The following is a 23,613-nucleotide window of genomic DNA, read 5'->3' on the forward strand; positions in this document are numbered from 1 at the left end:
TCTTAGCGTTCCTCTCTTGTAGGTTTTTTTTTTAGTTTTGGGTCGGTCGTTCTCTTCCTTTTCGTCTTCCATAGGCACTTCTTCCCCACTTATTTTTGCCCTTCATGTAGATTTGCGCAGGGCAGCTTGGCACTGGTTTGATTCAGTATGATGCTTGCACACAGACTGACACACAAACGCAGGCACAATGATGGTTTCGATAGGCAAAGAGCTTGAATGAGTGCCTCACTTGTTCAAGGTGATTGCGTCATGGATCCGGTGGGCACCTCCTGCCCGTGTCTGCGATACAATGTAATCTCTTGCTGCTTAAAGTACCGTTTGCCCTCACCAGTGATTAGCACCAAGTTCAGGAAGTACAGCACACGGAAGCAGTTATGGACGTTGGGGTACGTTGGGGTGAGGTGTGGAATGGAACGGAGGTACAGGCGTATAGGCACCACCTCCCCCACAACAGGTGTGCCGTCCATGATTTCAAACTTCTGCAGTGTCTCGCTTTGCATGGCGTCCGTGGATTTTCCGGGGCCTATAAATTCCTTTCGCACCACACCAACCTCGCCGCACCTAATATCCATGTCAGCTACTTTAAACGTGACCTTCCCTAGTACACGTTCCTGGAGGTGAAAAATCTTCTTGTCATACTTGAACTCAATGTGCAAAACGTTTTCGACGCCCACGTCCATAGATATAGATTGTGGGCCAAAAACAGTCTCACGAAAGTAACTTGGATGTCGTGAAGCATCTGACTGGGTCCCGCTCAAGTACGCATCCACCTTACTCACCCACACCTCCTCCACCTCTGTGATGTTCTTTACAGGACGGTATATAGTGGCCCGCACATAATACGACACACGTGCGTTGGTGCCACGGTATGACTCGTACTCCCTTGGTGCAGTAAAGTGAAACTCCAACGATGTCATGGAGCAAAATGTGTCCGGCTCAAATTTTTTTTCCTGCCGCATAAAGTCTATTTTTTCCTCGCTCTCCCCGAAGGTAGTGATGACCCCCACAAGTTCCAAGAGAATGCCATTGTGACGGTACGTGCCCTTCGGTGTCAGCACCACGCGGCCACAGACTGGCTCCGAACCGGAAAATAAATGCATCCGCTCACTTGTGCGCTCGTAGGGGTCGTCCACAGTCACCATACTCTCATCCATCTTGCCGTCAAAGATGAAGCGAACCACGCAGCCGTCCACCTTGCGGAGAAGCCGACCAAAAAGGCCAGGACTCCGCTCCTTCTCCTGTAGTCGCTCCTTCTCCAGCATACTAAGGGCCTCTAAGTGCAGACGGCAATCGCATATGTTAAGATTCCATGACAAAAAAAAAGGGTCCAAGCAAGCTGATACATATAATATATATAACCAAAAGACACACAAAGAGAAAATAGGTTTCATCAAAAGAGGAGCAAGCATCCACAAAAAAAAGTTACTGGAATCTGTAGTGTTTGTGCCTGCATGCGCACAGAATCCCATCCTGTGCGCTGTCGGTCACCAGCCGCAAAGCAACTCCTAAAGATCACACTAGACAAGTGCAATCGATTGCGTACAACAACAACAACAACAAAGCAAAACAAAAAATCAGATGAGGCTATGCCTCAAGACACATGCAACCTACGTAGATTCGTTAGCCTAACTTTACTCCCCTAACAGTACATTTTACTCCACTTTCTTTTTTTTTTTTGCTCCTTGACCGCTTTGCACATTCGCTTGCTTGATTACAAGCGCCTTCCTTTTCCTTCGAACACTCCGCCCCTCCACTTCCAGGCCATCAAAAAAAATATATATATATAAAATACAGATATGCACAAAGAAACAAGAAGAAGGTCAAATAGGGCGGACCAGCAACAGTGTAACCAAACACACAATAAAGAAAGGGGAGGGGGAAAGGTCATTAATACAACGCAGCAACAGAACAAGCACGCCGGTTGGGGTGAGTTGGGGAGGGAATCTAAAACAAAAATCATCATGTACCAATGTGCAACTAAAGAAGAAACCGAAACAGAGAGCAAACCACCTACATGTTTCTGTTTATGTACATAATCTGCGTACACCTGATAACTTTCACCGTATCCCCTTTTCCCCATCTGTGTCATGGACGGGCCTGGGTGATTCAAAGCGTCAACCCCCCACCCCCCACCCCGTTGGGGGGAAAACGATGATATGGACAACTACATCTGCACTCAAAAACGCGTTTTCATCGCCATCCAACCGAGCCCTTTTGCCGGGCGAAAATCTGTCTGCCACATGCCGCAGACGCCTATCAGCAGCGTGAAGAGATCAATGGGTGGCATATCCGCAAGTACGCCATACGCCGTGAGTGTATGTCCCCGTTTTTCCGCTAAACATCGTGAAGTTCGTTGCTGCTGCATGTTGCCGTCCTCGCTCTTTGCAGTTGCTTTCTCTGCGTTCATCACCCACGCCGTTGAGTCTTTCCTGGCATTGCGATGCGGCACGCACACCGCAAACTTTACTCTTTTGCCCACAACAGTGTGGCGTGTCAGGCTGTCTGTGACGACATTTGCGTCACCCACAAACTGAAACACCTGCACAGAACGATGCAGTCTACTTTTCCGCAGGGCAAAGCGAGCGTGACGTTTGGCGTCGCAGACAATCACATGATGATGGATGTGATGCCCACTCTCGCTAAGCAACTCACCCAACATCATCCGTTCCTGAACTGTATCCAATATTGAGCTGATTGGGTTGGAAGGGGAAGAAGGAGAGACGGATGCACGTGACACAAGGAAACCCGGCATGTTACCTTCTGGAACGCCGTATACAAAGTTGTGTTCCAGTTCCCCGATAAATTTATTATCGCAAAATCCAACAATTCTTCTATCGGTGCGCCATTCAAGATTAATTGACATCTGATTCCTTTCAGGTAATACCGCCTGCACGCTCCGCTCATTGCATAAAGAGACCACAGACTCTTCCCCGCTATTAGAGCAGAAATTCATGACCTCTGGAGAGCCTATTTGCATCAGTATTGGAGTGGCACCGTCTCCGACGTTGGAACCAACGCAACTGTGGAGACTAAAGAGTTCCAATGTCTCGCTGTTAGTTGATACGGAGCTGATTGAGCCTTCTGAACACCCCAATTCATGGTACTGAGATGCAGAGGGCAATAAAGTCTTTGCCTCAGTGTCTGTGTCTAGTTGATGTTTCCTAATGATTCCTGTTGTATCCTGATGCACGCCTGACAGCGATAAAGCCAATGTCACTGGTGTATTTGTGACATCTGGTGCCGCTAAAGAGTTTCTGACTCGCTGGGTTAACACTTCAGTGTGTGCCTTTGCCCCCAGTCTGGAGCCGCGTTTAAGACGCTCTACTTCGGCCCTAATCATTTCAGCTACCTCATCTCCTGTCCCCTCCCCTCCACATGACGGCGGCAGCTGGTCTTCTGCAATAAACGGACGAAGCGTCTCCGTCGTGGGGCGCCCAGAAAAAAAAATGCACCTTATCTTGCACACGTCGGTCTAGCAACGGCCTTACCGCCTTCCACGCCCCTGTCACAGCCCAACCAGCATTGAACACAAGAATGCGACACATAATCTCTGGGTAATACTCCTGCATAACCTTTGCAAACTCCCGCGCAAACGCCAAGGTGTGGGAGTTGACAGATGATATATTTGTATGGCAAAGGTCCAACACAACCATGCAGCGATCCACCTGCCTCTCCTTTGCTAGAAAACGTGCTTTCTCCATCACCTGCATTTGTATTCGCAGAAGATCCCTTTTAAAGCCACCTTTTATAAGCGTCACCAGGAGCCTGAAATCTGGCGTGTTCCACATGACAGGAAGCCCATCCTTGTCAAAGCCATACAATACAGAGGCGGTCGACTCAACATTCCCACAGTACTGCTCTGCAATAATGCTGTTAAGCTTCTGCTCTTTCCGCAGGGCAATATAGTTCCGCAATGATACCTCCGCCGACTCAACTTTCCACTGCCTGCCAATGAGAAATCTGTAGAGCAAATCACAATCCGAAAGCTTATGGTTATCGTCAAGAGGAAGAATATCAGCTACACGGGAGTGAAGGTCCAAATTCTTACGCTTATGCTCCTCCGTAAGGACGGTCGTACCGGAGCGCGTCTGTGCAGCGTGATCTGCCTCATACGTCGATTTTCTAACCACCACCATTTCTGCACATCCAAAAGAGAGAGGCAACAAGAATATATATTTTAAAAAAATAATACTGCCAAGGGTGGGGCCTAAAGACTACAAAAGACCTCTCGCCACAACCACAAAGGGGGAAAACAAAAAAAAAAAACGTACACGTACAACTCACCACTGCCCCACCTAGGCCCAACAACGCCGCGGATAACGTTGAGAGCAACTGCAGCGCCTCCTGTTGTTGAGTATGACAGAACTAATACTTTCTTCTTCAACCTAAAACTCCACAATAAATTTTGTAGTCCTCCTATCCTCCTTTTCGTTTTTCCTTGTGCGTGTGTGCTGTTGTGGTTCTCTTGCTTGTTGTCTCCCTTGTCTTAATTGTATCCCCTCCGTCTTCGTTTCCTGCCTTATTTTTTCGTCTTCTTTTCCCAACCTATCAGTACTGTTAATGGAAACTCTTATATAACTACTGCCTGGTGGCACGACGCTTGTATGTATGTGTGTTTGACCCACTTCGTCTTGTGCAGTCAACTGTGCGACTTTTTTCGCTATTTTCGTGCGCCCCCTCGCTCACGTAAGCACCACGCACTTGACCTCTAACGCTTGCACTGCCAAACAAAAAAAAAAAGAACAAAATATGTTAAGCGGCCCTCAGCTTCAGAGGCATGCGTCACCTTCGCGCAACACCTCACAAATGGAAGGGACTTCAAACTAGTTCCTCTTTGTTGACTTGGGAGGAAAGGATGCGGTGTCGTTTTTCGCAGGCTGCTATACACCCCACCGCTCCAGCGTCAGCAGCCGGAGAAGCAACAACACACAAAAAACAACAACTTCACACTTACTTGATTTTGATTTCCACTTCCATTATATAGGAGGCTTGTTTGCATCATTGCCTGTGTTGGGCCTGGGGGAAAAAAGGAGCGGCTCACAGTAAAGGGCAATAACCAAAACCAGGCCTTTCCCCCTCTTCACATTCACACTCTGTCGCAAGCACACCTCTATATTGATGGATATGCTTGATGTGTCATATGCCTCGGGACGTTCCTCCTGTCCTCGTTGTTTTTTTTTTTTTGGTTGCTCACACGGCATTACCGCGAAGAGCGTTGAACTTCTCCAACAGTTCATCTTCGTCCCCATCAACCGCATTCTCTTCCGCTGTCACCTGTTGCGTTTGCGGCAGCCTGACCTGGGCGACTGTTGTGCCCTGCATTTTGTCCTGCATGACCTCCTCCACCACCTTGTTCACCTCGTCATCCAATTCGTCATCAGTGATGTCTTCGTCTACGACATTGTCAACGGTGTCATTTATCGCCTCTTCTATCAAACCCGCCTTCATCATCTCTTTGCTCATTTCCCGCATTGTGGCCTGCACCTCTTGTACATGCACCAGCCTGTTCATCTCTGCCATGATGGCTGTGCTCTTCTTGATGCTACCCGCCAGCTTGATCCGCGACGCCTGCTGCTGCAGCTGCATCGACACTGAGTTCATTTGAGTGCGAGCAACGTACAAACGCTTCACCGCATGACGTGACCGAAGAATCTCCTTTGCAAGCATACGTACCGCAACAGGATCACCCTTTCGTGCAGCTGACTTTGCCTCCTGCTTTACTTTCATCTCCTCCCGTTGAATCTTTCTAATTTGGGTATCAATCTTGCGCATCTCCGAATTGAGGTTCCGCCGCCACAACTTTGCTTGCTCCTGGGGGTCTACACTTTTGAATAACTTGCCAAACATTGGGGCAGCTAATATAGCGCGGTATGCTACTGTATCCAAACGTTGTAAACACCAATCTTGACTCCAGCCAAGACGTAGATGAACACATACATTGTGGTATGCGTGTGTATATTAAGGAACATAATTATTAGAATAAAATAGAAAAAGGAGGAAGCATACATGGGCTGTGGCGTGTAACATGTACGGAAGTAAAGAGGCGAGAGGGCAGCAGATATCATCATTACATCATCCAGAAGAAAAAAAAAAAATCTCATATGTGAAAAGATAAACAGGGTACCAATGCCCGTGTTTGCACACAATCGCCAGCACTCAAACACCATGACTGTTCTTTATCGTATCTCTCTTGTTTTGTTTTTGCTTTTACATGGACCTCATCAATCTGTGGTCCACCCTGCCGCCCTGCATCGCGCCCGCTCCTCCTCCTGTTCATCCCTGCCATTGCGACACTGAATATCTGATCCCATCCGTGTAGCTTGCACCACTAAAGGTGGCTGCAGCGTGTAGCACACAGGGGATGTCACATATGGAACGCCACTCTGGACATCCGATGCCACATGCAACGTCATCATCGTATCCAGTTGGTACGCCATCGGTAGGCATAACTGTAGTAACTGACGAGCCCCTTGATGGGATACAACGTAGCAATTCGTCGTTCGGTGCAACTGAGGCACACGACTTACGCCCTCCGCAACACGCAGCTGAGATGCCTGATGCGCCGTGTCAAGCCCGCTCACGTATACAAGTTCCCAATCCTGCGGAACATGCCGCATGCGCTCCACGTACCGTTGTTGAAAATCATCTGAAAACAAGGAGTCATCCTCTACAACGAGAACACAGTGATGGCGCCGTGCCGCAATGGTGGCCCAAATCAACGCATGACTAAGTGCACACCCCACTGCCGCAGGATTCAAATCCATCCCCCAAATTCGGCGGAACTCGCGCTCTTGCACTCGAAGAAGACCTAACAGTGACACCAATCCACATGCCCGCGCCTTTTGAGCATCAACAGTGTGACCATCAATCGCACCAAATCTCTCGTACTCCCCTTCACGGAAGCCCGCACGCTGCAGCTGCCGTGAGATGAATGCCCAACGGTCTGGGCGCCGATCGAGATTGATAACGTACACTGCGTCAAATGGGCGTGATGATGCGGAACTAAAAGAAGATGCTGGACAGCGAGTCACAAAGTGTGGGAGGCGAATAACGTCATTGCTGCGCCAACCACTACTGCTGTTGAGACTTGTGTGTAGCGCTGTGTAGCTCCACCGACGTACTTTCATGCTTCTGCCTCGTCTAATGCACGTGTCTTCGTTTGCAAGGCTTCCACGTCTCTCATGTGAGAATTCAGTCCTTTAAAAGATATGTATATATAGTTTGGCTGCTTGGTTGTTTGTCCCTCCTCTCCTCCCTTCATCAAAATCAAATATGCGATAAGCAAACAAAAGAAATCTCCAATAAACGATGATGCCCGGGCTGGCAGCAAGGCGGTATAAACATGGCAAGTAAACAACATGTCATTAAGGCAAACCATTCACTCACATTTTTTCTATTTTTCACCCCGTACCCCCTCGTTCCCATTTTCAACCTCTCTATTTCTTTTTCCGTTTTTATTATTATTATTATTAATACATGGATAGTTGGTGGTTTGAAATTCATGTTTTACGTTATTCTTTCCGTTTTGCTTTCCTTCTGGTTTTATTGTATTCTGCATCGTTTCATGTTCGTTTTGCTGCTTCACAAAGTCTCTGTGTCAACGCCACAAACACCCTATCAGCGACGACCAGCGTGCTGGCCCCATGATCTTCGATATGCTACCAGGTAGCGGTTCCACCTCCAGAAGATCGTCTAGCTCCTTTCCCTTCACTATATGAAGGTACATGCCCTCGTGTTCCCCGGTGACCACACGGTAGGAGGCTGCCAAACTGGCTCCAGGCGTTTTCAAAAGTAACTCCTTCTCCCGCGTAATCTTCATCATATATTTAAAGCTGAGAATGCTGGCGTTGCTCTCACGGTATATCATACGCAACAACATGTTCGTCTGAGAAGACAGGCACTCCTGACGCGCAATCGTGTAGCGATTCTTCCATTCTCCGTCACTGTCCAGTGCGGTCCTTATATCGTAACGATGCTTCAGGGAGTCGTACTCCCATAAGTGCACTACCTGATTGACTCCGCCAAGTTGGACTATCCAATAGGCCTGGCACGTACTCACAGAAGCACGTAAAGGCAACAACTCCGACGTCATACGATAAAACTTGTCGTATTTATTTGGTAAAACATCATAGATACGAAGTTCATAGACCTTTTCCTTGGAAATGTTCAGTAGAGGCCACACACGTCGCAGCATTGCCTTTTTGGTGTTGATTGCTCTCTCTTGTAGTGACTCGTTATTATTGTGCTTCCTCCGCCTCTCACTTGGCGCTTGCAAAAAGCCCCCGTCCCACCGTCACCCCCCCCACCCCCCCAAAAAAAAAAGGTATAATAATAATAATAATAATAATAAAAGATTGAGTGAGAAACATCGCGGCGCAACAAGATCAATATGTTTGATCGTTTCCCGTTTTGTCTAGCCCCATTCCTCCCATCCTTCATTCCTCCAATCTCTCCCTCGTTTTGATCTCTTTACGCATTCGCCTCTCCTTGGCACATGCATGCCTCTTTCTCCGTCACTCTCGTCACCGCCACCAGACCGCTTTAAATTGCTTGTGCCCAACGCTCATGCATGTGTTTACACACATAACCTCACTTTCCACTCCACCCTTCCTCTTGCGTAAGGGGGACTCCCTCCCCCACACCGTCCCCTGGTGTCGCTGCACGCATAGGAAGTACGAATTTGCGGAGATGGAAAAGACGGGAAAGCTCAAAAGGCCATGAAAAAATCACATACGCGTCTGTGTCTGTACATCGAAACATGCAAAGCAAAAAAAAAAAAACGGAAAAATAAAGACAAAGGGTTAAAAAAAAAAGCGCAGACCTACCCGACATCAACACCACCAGTAACCCTAATGTCTTCATACACAAAATTCCCACGGCGGCAACCAGCGTCACATAAAAGTTGTTTGTTATTGTTGTTGTTGTTATTTTTTTTTGTGCATACAAACAAGCACGCCTGTACCGATGTGCGCGTAAAAAGAGAAGCTTTTATACTTACACACATATATGTATATATGAATACCGCACCACTCTCGTCTTCAATTTAAAGTCGTTTTCATCCTCCGTTTTTTTTTGTTTCTTATTCCTTGTGGGGAGCATCCATTTCGTTTTCGTTTTTTTTTCCCCCATTTCTGTTCGCCTTGAGGATGAGACGAAGTGAATGATTGTTGATGTTTCTTGTTGTTATTACTGTTTTCCATCACTTGTGGAGGGCAAACATTGCAAGCATCGCCATCATCACCATCTGCATCCTATTGGAATCGGTATAGATAGATATTGATGCAATCTGAAGAGGGAGATAGACAAAAAGTTATTTCCGACCAGGAAAACAAAAACAAAAACAAATAAAATAATAATAATAATAATAATAATAATAAAAGAGCACGTGAACACTTGGTGTGTGTGTCGTATTCTCCTCTTCCTCAGGCGAGAGAGCTCCTACGTGTGTGTGTTCTTACGTGTGCTTGTGCGCCAGAGGAGCGGGACACATCCGGAAGCACATGAGGAGGGCGGAGTTGCTCTCACCTACTACGAAAAGACCACCTCGCAAATGTGGCGCTCCTCGGCATCGTGCATGCTCTTGTACCCGGTTGACGGTGACGCGCTAATATCTCTACCAGCGTACATCAACTCGCGTTTCCCGCCCGTGTAGAAGTCAATGCGTGCCCCCACATGATAGTACGCACCCTGGTTTCTTGGCTCCTCTTGTGCCCACATCAGCTCAGCTTTGCTGTAGTCCCCGAGTAACTTCTGCACCTCTGCCACAGGAAATGGTGAGAGCTCCTCAATGCGAACAATAGCCACATCTGTGTTCTTATTTATATTACGGTGGGCCTTGAGTATGTGGTACAGCTGTCCAGTGCACAGCACAACGCGACGCGCCTTCTCTGGCGGCACAGATGCGTCCTCAATGACAGGGCGGAACTTCCCAGATGTGATCTCGTCCATTGTGGATTCGTTCGGTGCCCGAATAAATTGTTTGGAGAAAAAGAGAATAAGCGGTTTACGGAAGTCTCTTCGCACGTGGCGCCGCAAAAGGTGGAAGTACTGTGCTGGTGTGCTGGGGAACACAACCTCCATGTTCACACGGTGAGCACGTTCCTCCGGGGAGTACGCAGGAGTAGAAACATCCTCTGAAACAGCCTGCAGGAAGCGTTCAATACGTCCGCTACTGTGTTCCGCGCCCCTCCCATCATAGCCGTGTGGAAGTGACACCACAATGGCCTGCTGCTGGTTCCACTTGGACTCCCCAGAAGAAACGAATTGATCAAAGATAATGGTGGCACCGTTTGCAAAGTCGCCATATTGTGCCTCCCACACAACCAAAGAGTTGGGGTCATAGAGGGAGAAACCACTAGCGAAGCCAAGCACACCGTACTCACTGAGAGGGCTATTGATGGCAACAAACGGGGCTTGATCCTTACTGATGTGTGCAAGTGGTACGTACGTGTCAACGACTTTCTGATCATGCAAGACGGCATGACGTTGGGAAAAGGTCCCGCGCTCCACATCTTCCCCAAGCAGACGTACTTGTGTACCTTCTAATACAAGCGAGCCAAACGCCAACGCCTCTGCTGCTCCCCAATCAATCCCCTCACCCTTTTCAATTGTTTCATTACGGCGATCCAGAACAGACTTCAACTTGGGGTGTACAACAAAGCCGTCTGGCACCACCTTAAGTGCATCAATTACAGGTTTCAATTGTTCGAGAGAAACAGCTGTTGGCTCCAGCTTGACATCACCCAACTGATCAGAGTACGTCATATCTTTCCACTTCTCGGGGATGCTGGACTTGAGGACGCTGCTGTAATGCACTTGAGATGCCTCGGCCTGATACTTGCCATACCGTTCCTTTTCTGCGATAGACTTTGCTGTCTGCTGCTTTGAAGTGATGATCCCCTCCGCAACCAAATTTTCAGAGTATCTCTTGAACAAATCACCCACTGCATTGATACGGTTATACATGAGAGGCTGAGTAATAGTCGGGTCATCATTCTCATTATGACCAAACCGTCGGTAACAGACGAGATCGATGACGATGGACTTTTTGAACTTGGCCCGAAAATCGGCAGCAAACTGAAATACGCGAACGACATCTTCTGGCGAGTCCCCATTCACGTGTAAGATAGGGCATTGAAACACACGTCCCAAATCTGTGCAGTGTGCGCTACTGCGAGAACAAATTGGGTCCGTGGTGAATCCAATTTGATTATTCACCACCACGTGCACAGTGCCATGTGTGGAGTACCCGTCAACCTCGCTGATACACATTGTTTCAAAGACAATACCCTGACCACTGAAGGCAGCGTCACCATGAATCTCAACTGGTAAAACAGCGGAAGGTCCATTTTCCCCCATTGATTCCTGCACTGCCCTTGTGTATCCCTGTAGAACAGGGTTTACCGCCTCAAGGTGTGATGGATTGGGAAGCAGCTCGGTGATCATGGACTTTCCATTACGCATCTTCATGGTAGATCGCGCCCCCAGATGATACTTCACGTCCGACTGAATCTTGTACGGCTCCAACTCCGGTCCTGTGATTCCGGTGAACTCCTTCAGTATCACAGGGAACGGCTTGCCAATCACGTGGTAGAGGACATTAAGGCGACCACGATGTGCCATGGCCATATGTACTCTCTCCACACCATTTTTGGAGGCGGCCTCCATTAGGGCGCGCAGACCCAGGACAACAGACTCCGCCCCATCAGCACCAAATCTCTTTTGCGTCGAGTACTTGCGTTTAAAAAAGTCTTCAAAGTGAACAGAAGAAGCGACAAGGTCCCAAGCCCACATCTTTTCCTCTTTAGTGAGAGTGCGATGCAAGGGATTGTACGCCCCATCCGACTCCACCACTTCTCGTAGGAAGCGGGAGACATCCTTGTCCACAATATGCGACAGCTCGTAACCGACTTTGCCACAAAACCTCTTGGTAAGGTATTCATGTAGCTCTTTGATCGTCATCGGACAACTGTGGGTGTTCAGCACACCACCCACCTCGTCCTGGAAACCGACCCGCACCACACGATTATAGTCATTTGGTGTAAACCCAAAGAAAGCAAGATCAAGGCGCAGCATTTCCTTAACATTGCGTAATGGAGCCCTGTTAGAAAGTTTGTCATCGTCCTTGCCCAAGGGATCGGTGGAAGCCACAAGGTGGCCCCGACTTTCAAAGGCCTGAATCATCCACGTCAGCCAACCACAGTCCTTTAATGACTGCTGCACAGTCACAGTGTCTTCAGACGTCGTGGGCAGAACACGAATAGCCGAACTCAGAATCGGTGTGTCATACGACTGCATCTCCCTTGCGCCAAAGACGGCGTCCCACGAGGGATCCACAGAGCTCCTGTCCGCCTTCCAGCTCTGGTATAGGGTTTCGAGATACATGGCTGATGCACCGCTGAAAAAATTGTCATGTTCATGCAGCGGTCTTCGTGCAGGGGTATCTGACTGACTGCTTTGATGCCGCAATACAGCCATGTCTGGAACGTGGCGCATCACACCAAGCCCCTGCGATGCAGCCACAACAGGAAACATTCGACGCATCATTCTTATTGTTACGTTTTTTTTTTCCCCCCCCTCCCCTAACAGGTAACCCAATACTCTTATTTCCCTAGATGCTTGCTATTCTCCTTCGTCGTTTCCTTTTCTGAGCGATTCTTCTGTTCGTTGCTCCTTCTTCCTACTCTGTGGCGCTCAGCCAAACTTCAGCAAAGAACAAAAACAAAACGAAACAAAACAGCATAGACACAACACCCACAAGTCGCATATATACCAATATGCATCCTCAAGAAAGGCATTTGCCTACCGAGTGCCTCGAAGACTTGCAGACCAAAACAACCCCCACAGCGCAACCCGTACCTATTCTCTCCTTATAAGCCACTTAGACAGACACGAAAGCAAGGCAAAGAGACGCGCTCACGGCAACGCTGAGAAAGGCAAATTGAGTTTCGCGCGTCGGCACTTGTGAACACCATCCCGAAAGGTTACTCATCCAATAGACACATGCTACGCTTGCTCATTCACGGGCCTCAGCGTTTCAACCGTACGTCAGAGCAGAGCAGCGCTGATTCGGCAATGCCAACAGCAACATCAACAGCAACACGAGCATTCCAACCAAGTGTCCATCAAGGATGGGCCTCCGGTCTTGCCAGAGAGCACTGCTCCCCACACATAGTCTTTCGCACCAGCTAAAACAACATGCCGACACCCCCACAAGTTCAGTTCAGAAGAAATCCATCATTTGGTCCACCGCAGATAATGCCTGGAATGACAAAAACATATAATCCTGACCCTCTCTCCCTCTGTATGTGTGTGTGTGTGTGTCGCTGCAGACGAACTTGCAGCGCCAACAGTGTGAAAGCAGAAGGCACACCAGCACGCATACAACCACAAGAGGTTTAACGAGTGGCCCACGGACGGACGGCAGATGCGGCACAAGCCCCAAACAAAAAGTGAGGTGAGGACCAAAAAAACAAAAAGAAAAAAAACAAAGCTTCGAACAACCCCTCACCCAGAAAAACAAAAACAAAAAAAAACATTCCGGCAACCTGTTTCTCCATCTACTGTGTGTATTTGTATTTTTATTGCTTGCACGAAAACAAAAAGACCACCTAGCCTCACAGTCGTACACGCACACACACGTTTGCCCCTCACGATGTCGGCGGCCCCGTGCCTCGTTTGGGCAGTCCGTACAACGTACTGCCACAAGACTGGCGTCGTGTGTGTGTGTGTGTGTGCGTTTGACGGCAGCCGCAAAAAGAGAGGGAACAGTGCTCCACCTATTGGAACGTATATAAAGTGACAAAAAGAAAAAGAAAAGAAAAAAACTTCCCTCAGAGCACAAGAGAGAGAAGTTATCCCACAGCGATGACAAGCAAAACAAGCACACAGCAAGAATCGTCCCTGCCAGGGTGTGTGTGTGTGTTGTTGCGCCTCAGCATTGCCCAGCAGCGCAGGCAAGGGCGGTCAGCAGCAGCAGTAGTAGAGACGTGTGTACAAACGGCGTGTTGCTGGCCTCACTGCTGTCCGCGTTGCTTTTTGTGTGCTTCGCAACGCCGGGACTCTTTGTGGTCGTCGTTGTAGTGGTTGAAGTGCCATCGAAGCCGGTGGCGGGAGGGGCGGAACTGGGCGCTTTGGGCGGGTCCTGAGAAGTTGAGGGTGCGTCTGTATTTCCGGGTGCATGTGCCGCGTTGCCCGCTGGATTGGTGCCTGGCTCAGTGTCCACTGCGCTTTTGCCTCCAGGAGAAGCCGAGGAGCTGCCAGGTGTTGCCTTTGCATTATTCCACCGCTCATAGAGTTTACTCTTGGGATCCAACGAATAGTTCGCCGTGCACACAGAAACAGCATCACCTGAAGACGAAGTACAGTGAGACTTACAATCTTTCTTCGAGATATCATCAGCCCAATAACAAAGAGATTTAGTAAGAAGATCATCTTCGCCAACGCTGCCTGCAGCGTCTTCAGTGCTGCTTGAACACATCATCCAATTATTCTCGCCAGGAAAGCGCCAACGTATATCTTTCCCATTCTCTGCACAGGTCAACTCCACCGTGACATTTACATCCTCCGAGATCCCAGAACTTGTCGCCCGCGCGGAGCAGCAGCAGTCGCACAGCAGTGAGAGAAACATCAGGGCGAACACTGCACGGCGCCGCACTGTGAACATCCTCGTCATTCGTCGTAGTAGCAGTAAAGTCAATGGAAGCAGTGAGCTGCAAAGCAACGGGAAAAAGAGAAGAGAAGAAACGAGGTGGGAGTAAATAAAGAAATAGGTAGGAAGTACAGTGGAGAGAGGGAGCGCAGACAACAAAAAAAAAAAAAAAGAAGTGGCGGTGAGGCAATTTTTCACATCAGGAGACCATATCTTTGCAAGCAAAACACACTGCGAAAACACTCCCTCCAACTTGTTACAAGTTTCTTATTGATCTGACGACGTCGTTGTTTCATAAGGCATCTCTGCTATTTTAGCGTCACTGTCCGACCGTGTTGGTTACATGGAAGAGGCCTTCACCGTATGGGCCAACAGTGGTAGAATAAGACCCGGGTCAGAAAGGCTGTACCGTGTGCCATTGAACGCCGTCGCAGGAAACAACTCCTCCGCTGAGAGGACCTGCTCTGCAGCGTCCTTGTCACCGTCAAGAATCTCAACCAGCATCCAAAGGCTCCTCTCAGCTTCAGGTGTCTTTCTGCATCCTCCCGCGGTAAACTCCGTCAGCACAGCAAGAACAGAAACAGCAACAGAGCCGCTCATAGTACTCGACAGGGCTGGTGAAAAGCTCCATGGAGAACGGTGACTAGCCACACTGTTGTTTGCCGCAAACAAAGGAAGAAAACCATCCACGTACAAACGGTAGTCGCGGTTTCGCAGCAACTCCTGCGGAAACAAAACAGAGTCACAGTACACAACTAGCGACACCAAAACGGGAGACACCACAGAAAGCAAAAAGTGTCCCTTTGCCCAGGAGATAATCAGCTTTAAAATCTTCAACGCAACATGAAACGTACCATTGGTGTTCAGATGTTCCAGTTTGCACATGTACTCAACAATCACAGTTATCAGGTCACTAAACAACTTCGACATAATTTCCGCCAAAATTATTCTGTAGAGTGGGGGCGCGGCACGAATATCAGACACTACATACTCATTTGTCTGAGAAAGTAAATTGCACAAAAGCAGATGGAAGTGGGAGCACAGTATCTCTGTTGCTGAAATCAAGTCGTCCTCCATAAAAATACGACCTCCCTCAAAACTTGGAGAGAGCGTTGAAAAATTGTCAATGAACCGTTGAACATGATGCACAGAAAGCAAGGCGAGCGTTTTGGCACAGTAATCCAACCCAGCAAGCCAAAATAGTTCAATTCCAGTAGAGGCATTTGAACCTCCCGCAAGTTGTCGCACGATGGTTTTTGCTCGTGTCATAAAAGTATTGACATCCAAACCTCTCAATTCGGAAATGCGTAGCGTCATCCTTTCAACATCAGACACATTACATGGATGGCTGGCGTGCAGAAGAGATCCGTAGATAACGTGCGTCAAAAGATTGAGCCAACTGCCAATGTGGCGCGTCTCTTCACACACTTCAAGAAGAACATGAGCCAAAAAACCAATCACAAACCGCTCTAGTGTTTCACCCGTCTGTTGTACATAAAAATTCAGAGTCAACTGAGCTTCTTTCGGGGCATGTCGCACCTTCTGAGACTCCTTATCGGTGTCTTTACTCTGCCTAAGAGCAGCACAAATTTGTTTAATAACTCTATGGACAGGGTCCTCCTTCAGATCCACCATTATCCGCTTCGAAGGCACCTTGGGAGGAGGCGGTGTTTCCTTTCTTGTTGAATCCACCACAGCCGGACCCCGGGTAAAACCAGGCCCTTGGGAATTTTTGTTGCGGATTTCATTTAACGTGTCCACTGTCGATCGTTTCGGAGATGTCATTAACGTTTGAAACACACTCTTCGGGCGTGCCAAGTCCTTGTCAAGGCTTCCAGTATTGGTTTCATCGCCCGCCTCCGTTTCCTGGGTCTCAGAATGGAGCTCATCACCCCTTTTTTCGCTCGCCGCCTCAGTCAGGCTATCAATGACACTAACGTAGTCATCGACAGCAATGGAGGAAGTTGGGGTGGCGTCGTATACACTGGGGATTTCCCAGGGAACCAGTGAAGATGCACTGCTTGTTCCACGCATATACGAGGTGAACGACACGGTGGGGCCGGTCTGAACGCTTTGTTGCTGATAATGCAGACACTCTGCCGTTCCCCTCAGTCTTAAATACAGCTCGACTGTACCGTTGCTTTCCCTGATAACCACCTTCCTTTCAGGAAACGATTCATCCACAATGTTCTTGCTCAAGTCATAGGAAAACGTTTTCACCGTCTTGGAACGCACCTCCTCAACGCGAAACTTGAGCTCCTTCTTCTTGTACTTCTGGTCGTTCTGTCGTTGCAGCGTTGAAGTAAAGGTGCGAAAGAGGTTCACATGCAACTTTCCTCCCTCGTCTGCGGTGAGCGGAGGGGATGATGTATGGATCTTGTCTCCGCGTTTAACATGAAGCACGTAGGTCCTCCCTGCCGCACACCCAGCCACCATATCGATCGACAAGAAAAAAACGATGCGCACATCCCGCGTAACTTTACGCTGCATTGTGGAGGTAAAGAAGAAAACTAGAAACTGTCTATAAATATACTTTCAACTGCGCATATGTGTTGCTGTTACTATGCGAAAGAGAACAGAAGAATGATAAGAAAAGTTTTTAAACCACATATACACAAATATATATATATATATATTTGACACATTCTCATTGGCTTCCTCACGAGCGTGCACTCACGTTAACTTTTTTTGTATTTTTGCCTCATTGAAAACAAGGTAATTTGATGCAAAAAAAAAAATAAATGAACGCTACTTTGTCGCCTCTTCTTTGTGTTTTTCGTTGTGGTGAGTCACCACCGTGGTGTTGTGCCTCTTGCATTAGAAGACTCGACGACCAACTCACGATCCCGTTCGTGTTTGAGCCTTGCGGTTTCTTCCGCGCTGCGAATCACCCCCAGTTCCTCCATATCGGCCCTACCCCTCCTCGCGGTACTCCACCGCTTTAGGATTGCGTCATCGATTGAGCCGCCGCTAAGGACCTTCTTGTGAACCTCCGTTGCTTCCCCCTCCCCCTCCTCCGTCACCTTCGCCCCGGTTTTAGGGTCCACGTTATCAAAGGACACCTTGCTGGGCTTATGCGCCAGCGAAAAAAGAACACGCGAGAACTCTGAAGCCGCATTCTCGCATCTAGACATCTGCTGAACCGTAGGCAACCCCTCCAAGGCAGACCGCTGTGTCACCTCTTTGTATCCCAACGCCTCAAAACGTTCGATATCAGTCGGGGCGGGGCAAACAGATGCAACGCGATGACAGTAACGTTCGCAGAGTGCACGCTCCTCACTTCGACGTTGTTCGGCAACTGCCATGAATTGAGACTCCCACCCTCTCGGGGCACGGCTGCTATTTTCTACCACCCTTTCAGTCCGCTCATGGCAAAACTTCGGGCAATCTGTGCATAGTGCAACTAACGAAGATAGCGTCTGCTGGCTTGTATTGTAACTGTCTCTACGTGTCTGAAGGGCCATCAGCGCAAAACTTCAAATGGAAACAAATAGAATAAAATAAGAACAATAAAAAAGGTGCAACTTTTCGTACCCACCCCACACAGCTTTTCTTTTTTCTTCACTTTTTCAGTTTGCAATTCATTTCAGTGATCCGGTTATCGACACTGCCATTGTCGCCAGTCTTCGTTGGGCTCTTGCACCGCCGTGAGGCTCCAGCTCCCCTCCATGGACCGTACACCAAGAAAATCAAACAAAACAGAAAATAACCACGTATCCTTAATCAAAAAGACCAAAGCCCATGTCATCATCGTCTTCCTCATCCTCCACAGCGGCGGCGGCAGCAGCAGCAGGCGCGGGGGCCGCGGCACCACCCGCAGCAGCACCGGCAGGAGCACCACTTGAACCTGCGGCTCCTCCCACAAGCTTTGCCTTGCCCTCAGCGCACAACGCATCAAAGTCCTTGCCCTCAAGCTCGGAAAAAAGTGTACTGATGCGGGAAGAGTCAACGGGCACGCCGGCAGCCTTCAAGACAGCCTCCACTGCAGCCTTTGAGGGGGTCTCCCCAGAAAGGTTGACAAGAGCGTACGCGGCAAGGTACTTCATGATGACCAGAGACCTTACAGAAGCAACAACAGGAAAAAGAAGAAAAAAACAAGGCAGAAAACATCATTTGTAATGCATCCAACTAAGTCCATAGGCCACACTTTTGGCCCGCATATAATACCCAAAAATACCGTCCCTCATTAAATCAGTGAATAAAACTGTAATCAAGAAAATCAAACAAAACAGAAAATAACCACGTATCCTTAATCAAAAAGACCAAAGCCCATGTCATCATCGTCTTCCTCATCCTCCACAGCGGCGGCGGCAGCAGCAGCAGGCGCGGGGGCCGCGGCACCACCCGCAGCAGCACCGGCAGGAGCACCACTTGAACCTGCGGCTCCTCCCACAAGCTTTGCCTTGCCCTCAGCGCACAACGCATCAAAGTCCTTGCCCTCAAGCTCGGAAAAAAGTGTACTGATGCGGGAAGAGTCAACGGGCACGCCGGCAGCCTTCAAGACAGCCTCCACTGCAGCCTTTGAGGGGGTCTCCCCAGAAAGGTTGGCAAGAGCGTACGCGGCAAGGTACTTCATGATGACCAGACACTCTACAGAAGCAACAACAGGAAAAAAGGGGGAAAAATCAGAGAAATTTACAGGAAGAAATACAAAAGAAAAAACATAGAAGGAGGAAACAAATAAATAAATATAGCAATAAACAACACAAAACAAAGTATGAACTACTGGTGGTTGTTTATGTTGGTTGGACCATTACAGCAGTGCCAAAAGTGCCTGCGGTGTCCCCCCCCCTTTTTTTTTTACTCCGTGTTTCGCTTTCCTTCACAAGAAAAGCATCCTAGTAAATTCGTTGCATCTTTTGAAGCAAATCTTTAACGACCTCTCTTGTTAGCGGAAGGGTAGGCAAACCCTTTTCAAAGAATAGGGCATTTACGCCATCCACAGTCATGCACCCGTTCAGGTGAACGTCACTCTCTCCAGCAATATGCTTGTCCACACCAGAGTGTTCCAAAAACTCCTCTAAAGTGGACTTCATGGAGGCAAAGCAGCCTCTAATGCACTGATCAGCCTCGCGCACTACGCGCTCTTGAGTGGCGTGTGGAAGAGTTAAAAAAGACTCAATCAAATCTCCACTACAGACACACTTGGACAGATATCGTTTCCGGCGCTGCCTAAAAACTTCCTGCGACACGGGGTTTGCGTTTTCAAATGAGGCATTACGACTATACCCACGTTCTTGTCCGGCGCGAAGAACCTCTCGATAGGTGGCGTGCTCAAACCCTCCCAACGCTGGAACTGCTGACGCGACACCAACCTCTAGGGCCTTGAGAAGAAGATAGGTTTCGTTCGATACGGGAGTTATTGTACCAAAAGCTCCATGAGATGTCCCAAACACTATTTGTGGGCCCAAAATGCCAGGGATGAGAGTACTGTGAACAGGAACAGCAGTATTTTCAAGCAAACAAGGTGCAAAACTGCCTAGTTGCATCGCCGTCACCATGTCACCCAGGTGATACTGTGCCTTTGTCTTAAGTTTGCTGCGTGCCACTGCCACTGGTGCCGCACCTGAGGAACTCGGTGACGGCAGAGCACCACGAGATAGAGAATAAAAATTGTAGTAATCATCGCCAAAGCATATATCGTGGGTTTTACCTGACTCAAGCACAACACCATCCATAACTCCTCGCGGCTCTGTGTCACGAGCGACAATCTTAAGACTCCCCTGAATGGTATCGACCTGGATAAAGAAGCAACTCTGGCGAGCATCAAACGCCACTAGATAAGAAGCATCTGGTTGAAATATAGGTTGTAGACGGGTTACAATGGTACCAACGGAAACTGTTTCTTCGGCCACAAAAACTAAGTCCGCAGCGTTCCAACTATACAGCGCTACGCAGCCATTTATTCCAAGGGCTATTCGACCACTATAATTTGGAACAACGCAACAACACTGCAGTGCCCCCTCAACGTCTTTGCTACCAAGTTGGCGTAGCTGTGGGCGCTCGGAGATCAACTGGCCTTCCTCAACCGAATACCATATGAAGCGACTGGACCGCGGCAACTGCTCATCTGGAAACGCAAAGGTGGTACCCAGGAGTAGTGTCTTATCTCCATCCCTTGCGGTATCCGTCGCCGACTCATTGGCGCCCCCAAGAACTACAGGTTCAATAAAAACGCATCGCTCATTTTCCAATAGCTCAATTGCAACGGGGTCTTTTTGTGGAACCCATGCAATAGTCAACTCATGCTCCATTAATAACAACATCTGATCTTTCTCATTGTGGCGAACGGCGAGCACAAAGACGTTCCACCACGCAATGTACTTCACTCGAGTCACAGTGGCATTCAGGCCAAGAAAGCGAGAATTTAGTTTTTTAATATCCACAATGTTTCCAAGCACAAGGGCATTTTCACTCCGTGAAAAAAACATGTATTTGGAAGCAATACGAGGGTTGTCAATAACGGCACATACCGCGACATCATTAAAGTCAATCCCAGTGAGTTGAAATCCCGTATCGCAGAGAATAACAATGAGAGGGACTTCGCCAAGGCAGAGAACCGCATTATGGCCTTCCAAATTAAATAGTTGCACGGGTTGCATCCTAATCAGTGTTTCCTGCGCAGCACCCTCCATCGTCATTGCCTCCAAAGGAATATCCGCGATGCATCCATTCAGTAACCCAACGACAAGTCGTGAGGTATGAAGGTGTGAGAGAACACACATGGAACACGGGGTAGCAGAGCAGAGAATCCGACCCTTCAACACAACCTCCCCGTCATGAAACTCATAAAGGCAGACGGCACCAGAGTTCCATTCCCCAATTGCAAAAGTGTACAAGGATGTAATCGTCACACATGCAACCTCATTTTCCAGCTCAATTGACACCTTTGAAAGAAGCGTTGTTAGATCCACGACCGAGACGTATCGTGAGCTTGAGAAAACAAGTAATCCCAAATGGGCATTCGCATTTGCGTGATGGATGCCCAATTCATCGTTGCGAATCGTGTACGTCCCGTGGCCGCCACCCTTTACAACGTACACCCCAACTGAGGTCACTTGGACATATGTGTCTCGCTCAAGGTCATACACCAGTGTCAAGGTCTCCTTCGATTTGTCAAACGGACTCTCTGAAAGCTCCTTAATAGATAACGTTGGTGTTGTTTGAAACTGACAGACTCGGCTATACCCAGGAAAGGAGAGAATAACAACATCTCCGGCAGCACACATTCGTGTAACGTCTAAAATATTTTCCATGGAGGCATCGTGGCGGACATTCACGGCGGAGCGTTGAAGACTTAAGCCGCCACTCATACCCACGCCAGTACTCGCAACGACGCTTACACGAGGACCATCGAGTGTCACTGTTAGGTCAAACATTGGCCCGCAATTTTCCAACAAAACACCACTTTCTCCTGTAAACCACTTCATCCAAAGTGTATGCGCCATACGGGAGCCTACCACGCAGTGTCCTCGAGGAAGCAGTACAAGCGAGCTTGGTATGGTGCGTAGCGACAACATGATGGAATTAACCAGTACCATTTTACCTGGGTTCAAACCCTCCGCTTCTTCTTTTACGGTGGTTTTAATACATGTTCCATCCCAAAACAAAATCAGTAAATCTCGAGTGGGAAGTGAGGCGCAACAAACGGGTTCCACGTAAGCGCTAAAAGGAGGAAACGCCAGCGTTGTTACAGGCCTAGACAACGTTGACGAATTCCCTGCCGACTTCGAAGAAACAAACGTGACCAGCTGAGGTCCGAGTACAAACAGGCCATCAGCGTTAACGTGTAAGAGGCATGCATTCGTTTCGACGTTTGCCAAAAACACGTCCCTCCTTCTGAGCATATCTCCTCTGGGAAATACGTCCAACGTGTCTGGTAACCACGGCCAAATGGGCTTCTTCTGTACTCTGCTCTGTCCCTCGTTCACACCAAGATCAATGAAGTACACAGAGACATGCGTTTTGGAGGAGACATCCGCGTAAAGAATATAGAGAACAGCGCTATTTTTTTCCTTGTTGCTTGGCCCAAAGGCCATACTCCGGACATCCAATTCTGAGGCGCTGAGGTGTCCTTGAGTGAAAAGGGTCTGCTTCTTTCGCTTTCTCAAGACATTTTGAGCGTAGTCAGGGGAAAAGAGCCTGTCTAGAAGGGGCGCATTCTTGCCCCTCCCACCATAGCTGGCAATTGCGGCAGCGACATCGAAAAGAAAAACACCTCCGCTGTGAATAGAAAACGTCACTACAGGAAGAATCTCATCGCCAAGAGTCTGATAACACCCTGAACAGCATAAGAAAGCCCTATCCGGCCGCTCCTGGTAAAAGCAAGTGTCAACTTCGCCGTGGAACAGGGTGACCATTTTAATAGCTCCCTCACTGTTGCGTTCAAATGCCACGATGGAGACCCCCTGCTTAACTGAAAACAGAAAAACTACATGCCTGCCAGAGCCTTTGGAATCAAATAGTGGCAACGCCTCCATGTGCTTCAGAGACGCAAACAACGTATAATCGCTAAGGTGCTCGAGCGTGTCATCCGTCTCTCTGTAAAGCGAGACCAAATTCAGACGATTCAACAGCACTAGAGGCTCATCATTCCCCAAAAAAAAACCGGAAACAGCGCCCAGCACTGCAGTGGGTTGTTTGCTTGTAGATGCCACAAAAGGCATAGCTGGCTTTAACCGGCTACCCTTGGAACCAATCTTCCACTTTCTCCTGTGCGTGCGTGCTCCTTTATTCACTTATACACACGTATGTATAAAATGTAAACCGGAATATATATATATATATATTATAGTAGGAAAAAAGCACGTTAAAAAACAAGAAACAAAAACGAAAGACAAGGCGCGCACACACAAATAGAGAAAACAAAGAAAAAAGTAAATCACAATCCAACACAGCCAAAGGAGGCAGTTGTTCGCATGCCTGAGTAAACGCACCGGATTGTTCACATCAAAGCTAACCCC

The 23,613-nt window shown here is 48.4% G+C and overlaps 13 protein-coding genes across 13 annotated transcripts, besides 16 other annotated features; all 13 read right to left on the reverse strand.

The window, feature by feature from the left end:
* Positions 1-233: 233 nt before the first annotated feature.
* On the reverse strand, positions 234-1,262 carry TraAM80_06436 (vacuolar protein sorting-associated protein; the record flags this gene model as incomplete). The annotated part of the gene is made up of 1 exon (XM_029383280.1): positions 234-1,262. One exon carries the CDS (start codon positions 1,260-1,262, stop codon positions 234-236), a length of 1,029 nt encoding a protein of 342 aa, XP_029236865.1.
* A 279-nt stretch (positions 1,263-1,541) lies between these two features.
* Positions 1,542-1,573: a microsatellite.
* A 603-nt stretch (positions 1,574-2,176) lies between these two features.
* TraAM80_06437 (Sec14 cytosolic factor) lies at positions 2,177-3,340 on the reverse strand (the record flags this gene model as incomplete). The annotated part of the gene is made up of 1 exon (XM_029383281.1): positions 2,177-3,340. The coding sequence occupies one exon, from the start codon at positions 3,338-3,340 to the stop codon at positions 2,177-2,179; it is 1,164 nt and encodes a 387-aa protein (XP_029236866.1).
* Positions 3,341-3,350: 10 nt separating this feature from the next.
* TraAM80_06438 (Sec14 cytosolic factor) lies at positions 3,351-4,136 on the reverse strand (the record flags this gene model as incomplete). The annotated part of the gene is made up of 1 exon (XM_029383282.1): positions 3,351-4,136. One exon carries the CDS (start codon positions 4,134-4,136, stop codon positions 3,351-3,353), a length of 786 nt encoding a protein of 261 aa, XP_029236867.1.
* Positions 4,137-5,190: 1,054 nt separating this feature from the next.
* Positions 5,191-5,847, reverse strand: TraAM80_06439 (SNF7-like protein; the record flags this gene model as incomplete). The annotated part of the gene is made up of 1 exon (XM_029383283.1): positions 5,191-5,847. The coding sequence occupies one exon, from the start codon at positions 5,845-5,847 to the stop codon at positions 5,191-5,193; it is 657 nt and encodes a 218-aa protein (XP_029236868.1).
* Positions 5,848-6,221: 374 nt separating this feature from the next.
* TraAM80_06440 (glycosyl transferase-like protein) lies at positions 6,222-7,127 on the reverse strand (the record flags this gene model as incomplete). Its single annotated transcript, XM_029383284.1, has 1 exon — positions 6,222-7,127. The coding sequence occupies one exon, from the start codon at positions 7,125-7,127 to the stop codon at positions 6,222-6,224; it is 906 nt and encodes a 301-aa protein (XP_029236869.1).
* Positions 7,128-7,437: 310 nt separating this feature from the next.
* Positions 7,438-7,475: a microsatellite.
* Positions 7,476-7,597: 122 nt separating this feature from the next.
* Positions 7,598-8,194, reverse strand: TraAM80_06441 (putative protein NipSnap 3A-like; the record flags this gene model as incomplete). Its single annotated transcript, XM_029383285.1, has 1 exon — positions 7,598-8,194. The coding sequence occupies one exon, from the start codon at positions 8,192-8,194 to the stop codon at positions 7,598-7,600; it is 597 nt and encodes a 198-aa protein (XP_029236870.1).
* A 131-nt stretch (positions 8,195-8,325) lies between these two features.
* Positions 8,326-8,350: a microsatellite.
* A 417-nt stretch (positions 8,351-8,767) lies between these two features.
* Positions 8,768-8,813: a sequence feature (GA-rich).
* Positions 8,814-8,901: 88 nt separating this feature from the next.
* Positions 8,902-8,938: a microsatellite.
* A 405-nt stretch (positions 8,939-9,343) lies between these two features.
* Positions 9,344-9,377: a microsatellite.
* Positions 9,378-9,528: 151 nt separating this feature from the next.
* On the reverse strand, positions 9,529-12,534 carry TraAM80_06442 (putative alpha-ketoglutarate dehydrogenase complex subunit Kgd1; the record flags this gene model as incomplete). The annotated part of the gene is made up of 1 exon (XM_029383286.1): positions 9,529-12,534. One exon carries the CDS (start codon positions 12,532-12,534, stop codon positions 9,529-9,531), a length of 3,006 nt encoding a protein of 1,001 aa, XP_029236871.1.
* A 179-nt stretch (positions 12,535-12,713) lies between these two features.
* Positions 12,714-12,759: a microsatellite.
* A 543-nt stretch (positions 12,760-13,302) lies between these two features.
* Positions 13,303-13,323: a microsatellite.
* Positions 13,324-13,465: 142 nt separating this feature from the next.
* Positions 13,466-13,491: a microsatellite.
* Positions 13,492-13,717: 226 nt separating this feature from the next.
* Positions 13,718-13,742: a microsatellite.
* Positions 13,743-13,802: 60 nt separating this feature from the next.
* Positions 13,803-13,826: a microsatellite.
* Positions 13,827-13,933: 107 nt separating this feature from the next.
* Positions 13,934-14,665, reverse strand: TraAM80_06443 (mucin-like glycoprotein; the record flags this gene model as incomplete). The annotated part of the gene is made up of 1 exon (XM_029383287.1): positions 13,934-14,665. The coding sequence occupies one exon, from the start codon at positions 14,663-14,665 to the stop codon at positions 13,934-13,936; it is 732 nt and encodes a 243-aa protein (XP_029236872.1).
* Positions 14,666-14,989: 324 nt separating this feature from the next.
* On the reverse strand, positions 14,990-17,140 carry TraAM80_06444 (putative AGP2beta-2; the record flags this gene model as incomplete). The annotated part of the gene is made up of 1 exon (XM_029383288.1): positions 14,990-17,140. The coding sequence occupies one exon, from the start codon at positions 17,138-17,140 to the stop codon at positions 14,990-14,992; it is 2,151 nt and encodes a 716-aa protein (XP_029236873.1).
* A 118-nt stretch (positions 17,141-17,258) lies between these two features.
* Positions 17,259-17,286: a microsatellite.
* A 153-nt stretch (positions 17,287-17,439) lies between these two features.
* TraAM80_06445 (ribosomal P protein AGP2beta-1) lies at positions 17,440-18,114 on the reverse strand (the record flags this gene model as incomplete). Its single annotated transcript, XM_029383289.1, has 1 exon — positions 17,440-18,114. One exon carries the CDS (start codon positions 18,112-18,114, stop codon positions 17,440-17,442), a length of 675 nt encoding a protein of 224 aa, XP_029236874.1.
* A 24-nt stretch (positions 18,115-18,138) lies between these two features.
* Positions 18,139-18,165: a sequence feature (A-rich).
* Positions 18,166-18,369: 204 nt separating this feature from the next.
* Positions 18,370-18,696, reverse strand: TraAM80_06446 (60S acidic ribosomal protein P2; the record flags this gene model as incomplete). The annotated part of the gene is made up of 1 exon (XM_029383290.1): positions 18,370-18,696. One exon carries the CDS (start codon positions 18,694-18,696, stop codon positions 18,370-18,372), a length of 327 nt encoding a protein of 108 aa, XP_029236875.1.
* Positions 18,697-18,899: 203 nt separating this feature from the next.
* On the reverse strand, positions 18,900-19,226 carry TraAM80_06447 (60S acidic ribosomal protein P2; the record flags this gene model as incomplete). Its single annotated transcript, XM_029383291.1, has 1 exon — positions 18,900-19,226. One exon carries the CDS (start codon positions 19,224-19,226, stop codon positions 18,900-18,902), a length of 327 nt encoding a protein of 108 aa, XP_029236876.1.
* Positions 19,227-19,292: 66 nt separating this feature from the next.
* Positions 19,293-19,354: a microsatellite.
* A 134-nt stretch (positions 19,355-19,488) lies between these two features.
* On the reverse strand, positions 19,489-23,316 carry TraAM80_06448 (putative damage-specific DNA binding protein; the record flags this gene model as incomplete). The annotated part of the gene is made up of 1 exon (XM_029383292.1): positions 19,489-23,316. The coding sequence occupies one exon, from the start codon at positions 23,314-23,316 to the stop codon at positions 19,489-19,491; it is 3,828 nt and encodes a 1,275-aa protein (XP_029236877.1).
* A 105-nt stretch (positions 23,317-23,421) lies between these two features.
* Positions 23,422-23,443: a microsatellite.
* A 19-nt stretch (positions 23,444-23,462) lies between these two features.
* Positions 23,463-23,546: a sequence feature (A-rich).
* Positions 23,547-23,613: the final 67 nt, after the last annotated feature.

This window comes from Trypanosoma rangeli (assembly GCF_003719475.1).
Source record: "Trypanosoma rangeli strain AM80 chromosome Unknown Tra_15.4_contig_00234, whole genome shotgun sequence".
Taxonomy (NCBI): domain Eukaryota; phylum Euglenozoa; class Kinetoplastea; order Trypanosomatida; family Trypanosomatidae; genus Trypanosoma; species Trypanosoma rangeli.